We start from the raw sequence: 10,919 nt of genomic DNA on the forward strand, positions 1-10,919 counted from the left end.
GAGAACATCTCCCATCTGTTTCTTAATTGCTTTTTCTCTAGAATAATGTGGAGACATTCTAAATGGCCAATTGACTCATCCATGTTTGCAAATCATCCAATTTCTAACTGGATTAGTACAATTATTAATCCAGTGTCCAGCCTAAAAATTCCCGCAGATGAGGAACATGAATTCCAGATTTTTGCCTCTGTAGCAATGGATCAACTTTGGTTCACAAGGAATAAGTTAGAACATGAAAAGGTCTCTCCTTCAGTTTCAGAATACATGGATACTGTTCTTAAAATCTCTCAACAACATCTAAGTGCATGGTCAGAAAGAAAACAACAGTCTGAGGAAAATGAAGAAAGACAAGCAGCAGATTATCATCTCATCACTTTTGATGTCGCCACAAGAAATGAAGGTTCTATTCTTGCTGCACTCTGTTGGGCAGAAAATGGTGAGCTGCTCTTTGCATTAACTGATAAAATAAGCAAGGTTAGTTCAAATGTTGGAGAAGCATCAGCAGCTTTAATGGCTGTTAAGGAAGCAGAAAAGTTGCAGTTAGAAAAAATAATCTTAGAAGGAGATTCCAAAGTCACTATTCAAGCAATCTCCAATGCATTAGAAACACAAGATTGGATCATGAGCCCTCTTATCAATGACATCAGGCACAAACTCGAGTCATTCAAAGATTGGAAGGCTAGGAAAATTCATCGATCCCAAAATCGATGTGCGCATAATCTAGCGCAATGGGCAGCAGAAGTGCAAGCCTTTGGAAATATCCCCCTAATCAAAATTCCTCCATCATTGCTACAATTTCACAGTGGGAAGGATCCTCCTAAATAGTTTGTATTTTATAATTTCCTGTTTTCTTAAGACTATTATGTATGCTTCCCTTTTCGGTTAATGAAGACTTGTTTTTTTAAAAAAAAAAAAAAAGCCTACCACATAGCCAAACATTCAGCTACAACAGTTGTTGGTATCCACCAGATTGTTGTGCACATGCTGAAGCCATAACCTCTCCTTTGCTATATCTGATGATGACACCAATGCCTAGCCTGTTCTCCTTACGCTGCACTTCAACATCAAAGTTTGCTTTGTAGACACCATCTTCTGGTATACGCCATAACCTCTCCTTTGCTATATCTGATGATGACACCAATGCCTAGCCTGTTCTCCTTACGCTGCACTTCAACATCAAAGTTTGCTTTGTAGACACCATCTTCTGGTATACGCCATTGCTGCTCCCTTCTTGAAGTACTTCTAGTCATCTTCTTCAGCACCTGAGCCTCTATAATCCATCAAAGAATTTAGTGCAGCTTTCATCGCCAAACTGGAGTTTAAGAAAAAATCTTTAAATAAATATCTATTTTTTCTAAACCAGATCCCTTTCATAATTGTGGTTGTCACCTCAAGTTGTTCCGTCTTTAATGTACTAGACAAAATTCTCCAGAGCTCCATGAAATCTTCACCTTGACTAACCATCTTATGGACAGGACTACCATTTTCTGCCCATACATCTCTTGCAACAGGACAGGACCAGATTGCATTCATCACAATTTGTATTTCCCTCATACATACCCTGTAGTGTGGTGAATCAGAAACCTTTCGACTGTATAAGTTTGATCTTGTAGGTAATATATCGTTTGCAGCTTTCCACAAGAAAAATTTCACCGTAGGGGCCACATTCATATACCATAGATTCTTCCAAAAATCATCTATTTCTCTGCTCATAGAAGTTTCCCCTCTATCCCTTTTCTTCATACTTTGAGCCAAATGATACGCACTCTTCACTCTAAAGCCTCATTTTTTATGCAATTCCATATCAATCTGTCCTCCCCTCCCAGTTCACTCAGTGGTAAGGAACAAATAAGTTGAGCCTCTTTCAGATTAAAAACATCTTCAATGACATCCTGATTTCAAGTCTGTGAATCTTCTGTGATCCTGTGATAAACTATCCACATGTGCATCAAGATTCAGAAACTTAATTGGAGATTGAATAGCAGAGGAAGATGGTCGGGGCACCCATTCCCAAAAGGGTTGATTTGGAGAGTTGGGAATGGTAAACTCAAGACTTTTTTTTTTGGGGAGGCTTCGTTTGGATGACAAACATCTCTCAACTCATCATTACAATTTTTTCAAATCTCAACATAAAATATAATAAACAATTCAACTTTTTCAAATCCTAAAATAATAATAATATTAAAAAATAATATTCTAACAATATTTTATCATCTCAACTCAACTCAACTCACTTTAACATCCAAACGCAACCTAAAAGACCTCCAAATGCTTTTCCAGACTGGAGAAGGCTACTGTCCCAACTTAGCATCTAGTAGTTGTACACTCTGGCTACCAAGGTGTTAGGTTTCTATAAAAATCTCCAGCTCTGTCTTGCAAGCAAAGCCATGTTAAAGCCTTTAATGTTCCTAAATCCTAGACCCCCTCTCGATTTTGAAGATCCCAACTTACCGCACTTACTCCAATCAATACATCTTTCCTTCTGGTTTGTACCAACATGGCATCAAATTATTCATTAAAAAGCATCGCATATGGGACCTAAGACTCTTCACCCGGATTCCGATTCGAAAATCCGGAATACTTGAACCAAAACCTAGTTTCAAACCCGAGTTGGTATCTTGATGAATTCTACTTTTTCAAACTTGAAAATTAGGATATCCGGTTGTATACAATTTTTTTTATAAAAAAAGAAGCCTATATTTTTATTAATTTTTTTTAAGAAAAAAATAATGTTGAAAAGCATATTACTAATGCATTAAAAAATTTTCATAATAATAAAAATATATCAAAATGTAAAACTAAATTTTATGTAAAAGCTCACTAATGCTAGAAAAAACTAATGACCTCTTTAATTAAATGTATCTAAAACAAAAGAATAAAAATAAAAATCTAATATTTATCGTGTAAAAGCATGCAATACAATACAATTCACCACATATTGCTTTGTATGGTAACCATACATTATATTACAAAGTACAAAATTACAAGATATGAGTTACAATCAATAGTATGGTCTTCCATGAGTGATTCAATCTCATGCTAAATAGCAACTTCAATTAAGGGGGTCCTTGTTTCTACTTGGACTTTCAGAAATTCAAACCAAAGTAACATGCTTTGAGAGTGAGTTAAGATGAGAATTTTGTGGATAATAATAAGATAATTTGTGAATAATAGTGATATACTTTGAGTTAATATTTTATGGAGTTTTGGGAAAAGAAAGAGCAAAAGTTGAATAACAAATATTATAAAGTTAAAATATAGTTTTTTAATATTATTTTTATTTGAGAATTTGAAAAAATTGAATTATTTTTTATTTTTTGTTTGAAAGTTTTGAAAAATTGTAATAATTAGTTTGAAAGTATTTATGTTTGAGTGATGCTTGAGAATAAGATGAGATTAGATGAGATGAGAATTTTGGGATGAAAACATTTCCAAATAAACACTTAATTTGTGCCTCGACAACCTTCTTTGGGCTTTCCCTAAAAAAAAATAACCCTTGTAAGCCACAAAACACATTTAGACTTGGTTTGGTTACAATGATGAGATGAAAATGGAATGAAATATTATTAAAATAAAATATGAGTAATGCTAAGTACGAGTCTAAAATAGAAAAATCTCACACAGACACTTTGAAAAAATTGGATCTTACTAATAAAGAATATTTTTTTTATATTTTTTTTGTATAATTTATTTTTTTACAAAGAATTATACGAAATTTGTCTATTTAAAATTTATACAAAACATTTCTCAAATTATATACCTCTTTCTCATACGGGGCTGTACGTTGTTTTCAAATTCTTCACTCTAACAATATGCTAATATACCTCGATGATAAGCTAATATAAAAGTAACGCAAATAAGGCTCATGCAGTATCGTAAAATTCTGATTGTTTCGACTTACTAGGAATGACGACTTACGCTATATTTGGAGGTTTAGGAGTGGTTTGGATTAGGGGTGGGCAGCGAGGCCCCGCACCCCACTGACCCACCTTGTTCGCCCCGCTCCCGCCCATGCGAGGCAAGGGCTCCGGCCCGCTTAAGCGGGGTGCGGGGGGCCCCGCCCGCACCCCAGGAAAGATGCAGAGGCGGGGGGCGAATGGGGTGAAGCTCCGCCCCGCTTAAGATATATATATAATTAAAATTATATATATATATAACAAATAAGTAAAGTGAAACGGCGCCGTTTCACTTTTAGTTAAGGTTCCCCCCCTCCCCGTGTCTGTTTCCCTGCCCATTTCTCGAACTCTCCTCTCTCACTCTCTCTGAGTCTCTCGCGCGCGATCTCTCACACTCACTCTCTCTGAGTTAGTCTCGCACTCGCAGTGCCAGTCTCTCTCTCTCATTCGAATCTCCGTCTCGCACGAGTCCACGACTGCACGAGCAGCACCATCGCCGCCACTTCTCTGTCTCCGTCTCTCACTGGGATTTCGCCGCCACTCAAAGGTAAGAAATCCGAAACCCATTCTTTTTTTTTATTATTTTTTTGGATTAGAGATTGGAGGAAGGTTGGGTTGAATCGGAGATGGAGGATGGGAAAATTGTGAATTTGTGTGCTGTGGAGAAATTTGTGCGTGTGTTTGATTCGTGTGTTTGTTTGTACTTTGTGTGTTTGTTTGTTTGTTTTTGTTTGTAGATTAATCCGAAACCCATTATTGAAATATAGGGGTTTCAATTGAAACCCCCTCAATTTTAGGGTTTTGGATTGAACCCCTAAATTGAGTTAGGGGTTTCAATTGAAACCCCAGTTTCAATTTTGGGGTTTCAATTGAAACCCCAAACTCAATTTAGGGGTTTCAATTGAAACCCCCTCAATTTTAGGGTTTTGGATTGAACCCCTAATTTGATTTAGGGGTTCAATCCGAAACCCTAAATTGAGTAAGGGGTTTCAATTGAAACCCCTTAATTTTCAATTTTAGGGTTTCAATTGAAACCCCTAAAATTTTAGGGTTTCGGATTGAATCCCTAACTTGATTTAGGGGTTCAATCCGAAACCCTAAATGAGTTAAGGATTTCAATTGAAACCCCTTAATTTTCAATTTAGAACCCCTAACTCAATTTAGGGGTTTCAATTGAAACCGCCTCAATTTTAGGGTTTCGGATTGAACCCCTAAATTGATTTAGGGGTTTAATCCTTAACCCTAAATTGAGTTTGGGCCCTTAATTTTCAATTGAGGGGTTTCAATTGAAATCCTCTCAATTTTAGGGTTTCGAATTGAACCCCCTCAAGTTATGTTTTTCAATTTAGGAGTTTCAAGTTATGTTTTTTATAATTATTTTACTATTTAAAGGTCCAATGTTAATGGAAATAATAATGTGATTGATAAGTGCATATTTGGAATTATGTCGTATGTTGATTGATTTTATTATTTTTTATTGTGTTATGGAATCAGGAATGTCTTCTCAAAGGGATTTCACTGATAGCTCTCCCACCCCTACTAGTACTCCTGCCCCAGAACCTAACCCTACTCCAACCTCTGGGAGTGGGAATACACATTACCCCGCCCCTAAGCCCGCACAAAGTAAGAAACATGTTTCCGTAACTTGGTCTTATTTTACCAAATTAGAGGGTGGTGACCCCAATAACCTCCAACCTAAATGTAATTATTGTGGAAAAATATGTGGATGTTACTATGGGAAATATGGTACATTCCAGTTAAAGGTCCATTTAGAGGAACAATGCAAGAAGAGTCCAATATTAAGATCCTTATTGGAGAAGGGTCAATCAAGACTATAAATTTGACTGAAAAAAATGGCGGATGAGAGTAGTTGGGATCCAACATTAAAGGGGTTCACAAAGTATAATGTTGATGAGTGTAGAAAGAAGTTAGCTCATATGGTTATCATAGACGAGCAACATTTTCAGTTTGTGGATGAGAAAGGGTTCTAAGAATTTGTCCAAGAATTGGAACCTAGATTTATGTTTCCTTATCGTCACATTGTGGCAAAGGATATTAAAAAGAGGTACTGAAAAGATAAATATGTTTTGAGGGGCCAATTGGCGGGTTTGGTAGTTTGCCTCACTACCGATACTTGGACTTCTATCCAAAATTTTAATTATATGTCTTTGACTGTCTATTTCATTGATTCTGACTGGATTCTTCATAAAAAGATTATTAAATTTTGTCAAATAACTGATCACAAGGGTGAGACAATTGGGAAGGCCTTAGAGGCCTCAATAAAGTAGTGGAGGTTGACACTGGGTTTTGACAATTTCGATTGACAATGCCTCGTCTAATGATGTTGCCTTGGGATATCTGAAGATTTATCTTAAAGAGACAAATAAGACATTCTTGGGTGGTGAATATTTGCATGTTAGATGTTCTACACATATCTTGAATCTAATTTTGACTGAGGGGTTAAAAGATGTTGATAACTCGGTTGCACGAGTTAGACTGACTGTGAAATTTGTGAGGTCTTCTCCATCTAGATTGGAGAAATTTAAGATTGTTGCGAAGAGTGTGGGCATAACATCAAAGAGGGGTCTTTGTACTGATGTTCCTACCAGATGGAACTCAATCTTCTTGATGTTGGAGGCGGCCCAAGAATATAAAAAAGCCTTTCAATTTTTGGGTGATGAAGATATTCAATATGTCAAATATTTTGATGAGCACGGGGGTTTAGCATTGCCTAATGATGATGATTGGAAGGTAGTTGCTACATTTGTTGATTTTCTCGGGCTGTTTTATGATGTCACGTTGAAGTTATCTGCTTCTTTACACCCTACATGCTATGAATTTTGTCAAGAAATATGTAGGGTGAAAGAAGAATTAGACGACATGTGTAGGTGTTCCAATCTAAGGATGAGGGGGATCACATTGACCATGAGAGTCAAATTTGACAAGTATTGGGGAGTTGGACTAGACTCAATATTTTGTTATATGCGGCTACTATTCTTGATCTCCGTCTAAAAATTTCAGGCATGTTATATGGTTTGAGACTTGCGTATGATCAGGCATAGACTGATCTTATTGGTGAGATGGCCCGAGATACCCTTTATAATTTTTATGATGAGTTTAATGCAATTAAGGGTAGTACTGCATCTACTACATTTACACATATCCCAACACCTCCTCCAGACACCGGGGCAACAAAGAAGCGTAGATTGGCATGGACGAAAACTCTCGCACATAATCTCACACTAGTTCATCAATCTACGGAGGTGGTTTCAGAGTTAAACAATTTTTTGTCAACGGATCTTATTCAAGAATATGATGATTTTGACATTTTAGGATGGTGTAAGGTAGCATCAAAGAAATATCTCATCCTTTCTGAGATTGCCCATTGTATATTGGTCATCCCTATTAACACCATTGCCTCGGAGTCTGCCTTTAGTACTGGAGGGCGTATATTAGATCATTTCCGTAGTTTATTGTCTCCTACAACTGTGGAGGCATTGATATGCACACAGAGTTAGACGATGAGAAATGATATTTATGTTCCGGATGTTTTAGATTTTAAAGAGACCGACGAAGAGGGTGGTGATCAGTCTGGATCTGGACCATCTGGTAATTATTGTTTTTATTTTATTATTTTGATTTATTTATATTCATTTCAATTTCAACAGTATTAATTTTAGTATTGATTGTTGTAGCAACACATGAGACGACTCAGACGATGTCTACCTCCACTGCTATATGAACATATGCTCAAGTCTCAAAAGAGTCAAAGACTAGCCATCCGGCCTCCCCAAATGTCACAGTCAAAGACCCAAACCGCTCGCATCTTTTTTTAGATTATTAATTTCTTAGATTTTTGAATTTTGAATCAGATGTATGTATTATGTATTTTATTTGTAATTTTGTAATGTTGATACAATGTCCCTTAGACACTTTTTTCTTTGTAATTGTTTAGACTTTCCATTTTATTTTTGTAATAACTTATTATTATTATTTATTAGTTTATTAGGTAGTAGACTTGTAATCTATAGTAGTACTTCATTAGTCTTAATTATATAAAATTGTGTATGTATATATTATTTTCATTCATGAAACTTTTTTTTTAAATTTTTTTTTTTTAGAAAAACGTAAATTTCTATTTTTATGGGTTCAAAATGGCTTAAAAACTATTTCTGGGCCTTTGGCCTAATAGGGATGCGGGGGGATAGACGAAGGACCCCCTCCACCCGCACCCCGTCAATCGGGACGGGATCCCCCGCCCCCGCCCCCGCATGGGCGGGGGGCAGATTACGCCTACCTCTAGTTTAGATATAATAGATAATAATTAAAAATTAAAAAGTAATTTATAAATAATAATAAATTATATATAAATAATAATGAAATATTATAATGACTTAACAAATGATAAAGCCTTACTTGTCCAGGATAAGATTATGCAGACAGGCTTGTCCTATTTTCGCCAAAACAAGTGACCCTCATAAATTCATAATAGAGAAAAGGACAGACAGGTACATCAATTACACAGGCGAAATAATTGTACATTTTCAAATCGAGTTTTGTTTTTCATATCTTCGCATATTATATATCATATTTTTTTTATTCTTAAATTTATTAAATTCTTTTATTTATTATTTATATACTATATATTTAATAAAAAAATAAAAAATATAATATGTAATGTATAAAGATGTTAAATAAAATTTCTCTTTCAAAACATCATCGAAAAGACTTTAATGTCGAACTAACTCGACAAGTAGGTGTGCGTCAAAACTTGGGAAGTATGATAGCACTTGTGAGGAGCATAGGTTTGCCATTGGGCTTCTGCAATATCTCTCTCCTTTCATGGCAACCAAAAATTCAGTTACAATACTTGAGGTTTGCAGGGTGTCTCCCCCACAGAAGACCCCTGTCTCGGCCATTCCAACCACTCTTCCTCTTACCTTCTTTGATGTACTCTGGCTAAGATTTGCTCCGGTTCAGCGTGTTTTCTTCTACGAAACCTCTCATACTGACTCACCTTTCCTGGATACCATTCTTCCAAAACTCAAAGATTCGCTCTCCCTCACCCTCGAACAATATCTTCCACTTGCCGGTACCCTCAAATGGCCGAAAGATTCCCACAAACCGATCATAAATTACACCGAGGGCGATGCAATTTCACTCTCTGTAGCTGAGTCTAACGCCAACTTCTACCATCTCTCAGGCGACAACTTTGTCGAAGCTGTCGAATACCATCCTCTCGTACCCCACTTGGCGACTTCCACCGAAGCTTGCTCGGTGATAGCTTTACAAGTCACAACGTTCTCAAACTGCGGGTTTTGTATTGGAATCACCGCACACCATGCTGTTCTTGACGGGAGAAGTTCGACCATGTTTATGAAGTCATGGGCTCGCATATGCAAACTTGGAGGTACAGATGCTCTGTCCTTGGAGCCGGAGCTAACACCATGCTATGACAGGATGGTCATCAAGGATCCGATTGGGCTGGAAGCAATCTACCTGAACCAGTGGATGAACGAGAATGGTCCAAACAACAAGAGCTTAATGGTATGGGAACTAAAAACTCCACCAGATACGGTTCGAGGCACCTTCAAGTTGACTCGTGCCAACCTGGAAAAGCTCAGGCAATTGATCATGACAAGCATGCTGGAGGACAAGAATAAACAAAAGCAACCGTTGCACTTGTCGACGTTTACACTAACTTGTGCCTACACGTTTGTTTGTCTTGCGAAGGCAGAACAACCAAGGGACACCAAATACCTTACTGCCTTTAGTGTGGACGCCAGGCATCGATTAGAGGATCCTATCCCTGGGACTTATTTTGGAAACTGCGTAGCAGGTCGTATAGCCACTTTAGAGGGAAACGAGCTTTCGGGAGAAGAGGGGATGGCGGTTGCGGTAAAGGCTATCAGCGAAGCAATCAGAAGTTTAGGTGATGGCGTCCTAAGTGGGGCCGAAAAATGGATTGAAATAGTGTTCACTCCAAAGAATGCTAGAGTAATTGGCGTTGCGGGCTCACCTCGATTTGAGCTTTACAGTACTGATTTTGGGTGGGGAAAGCCAATGAAGGTGGATATGATATCCATAGATAAAACAGGGGCTATTTCTCTTTCTGAAACTAGAGATGGTGCTGGAGAAGTCGAAGTAGGTTTGGTTTTGAAGAAACCTGAAATGGAAGTGTTTGCGTCACTTTTTGCCAAAGGTCTTGAAGGTCTGTAAAGCCACGGTAATTGCAACTCCGGCCATTAACATCCATCATGTTCAGATGGAAGCTATGTGTCAATTATGAGTCAGGTAATTTCTTCTGTACGTTTTTTCATGGATATCTCATGATCTATTTAGTTGGATTGTACGTCAAACTTGTAAGATCTTTGGTTAATTTCTTCTATTGTTAGCTTTCTTTCATTTCTGATTATTGATATTTGTGCCGATCCATGATTCCTACGCTTGCTTGGAAGATATTCCTAAATCTTGTTTGTCATGAGAAAGATATATTTTTCATAAAATTAATTCCCACTCATTTTAAATCTCAAAAGAAATGGGATAAATGGGGACATTGAACTCTTATTTCCATCCAATTAATATAATCAAGAAATTTCAAGTCAGAAAATAGGGCTGAATTTTTCAAATCTATTAATTGTTGCCTGATGGGGACGCGATCGAGACCATCATATTTATGAGGTTGAAAAGTTGGATAAATTAAAAAATAAAATATTCTTACAATTTGTCTAATTGGCTTCATCATTCACAGCAAATGGCATGAGTGGGTTTACTTTTCTATGAGTTGGGTTTTCAGATCAGAGTACGTAAATGCTATGGGTCCCAACGCATTGTTCGGACTGTTTTTTTTATTTATTTTAGAAAGTATCTTTTAATGATATACTGATTTTTTTTTTTTAAATATTTAAGTGTATTAAAAATGCCTGAAAAAAAAGCAACAAAAAAAAAAAAAGTTGGAATACACTTCAAAGGACATCAAGATAATTTGGGGTCCATCCAAAAATGGAAGATTTACAGTTAAAA

The 10,919-nt window shown here is 36.8% G+C and overlaps 1 protein-coding gene across 1 annotated transcript; it reads left to right on the plus strand.

Moving 5' to 3' along the window:
- Nucleotides 1-8,612: 8,612 nt before the first annotated feature.
- On the plus strand, nucleotides 8,613-10,330 carry LOC108986440 (phenolic glucoside malonyltransferase 1-like). The gene has a single exon (XM_035695286.1). The coding sequence runs from the start codon at nucleotides 8,739-8,741 to the stop codon at nucleotides 10,113-10,115; it is 1,377 nt and encodes a 458-aa protein (XP_035551179.1). The 5' UTR covers nucleotides 8,613-8,738; the 3' UTR covers nucleotides 10,116-10,330.
- Nucleotides 10,331-10,919: the final 589 nt, after the last annotated feature.

The sequence above is a fragment of the Juglans regia genome, chromosome 10 (assembly GCF_001411555.2).
Source record: "Juglans regia cultivar Chandler chromosome 10, Walnut 2.0, whole genome shotgun sequence".
NCBI classification, from domain to species: Eukaryota; Viridiplantae; Streptophyta; class Magnoliopsida; order Fagales; family Juglandaceae; genus Juglans; species Juglans regia.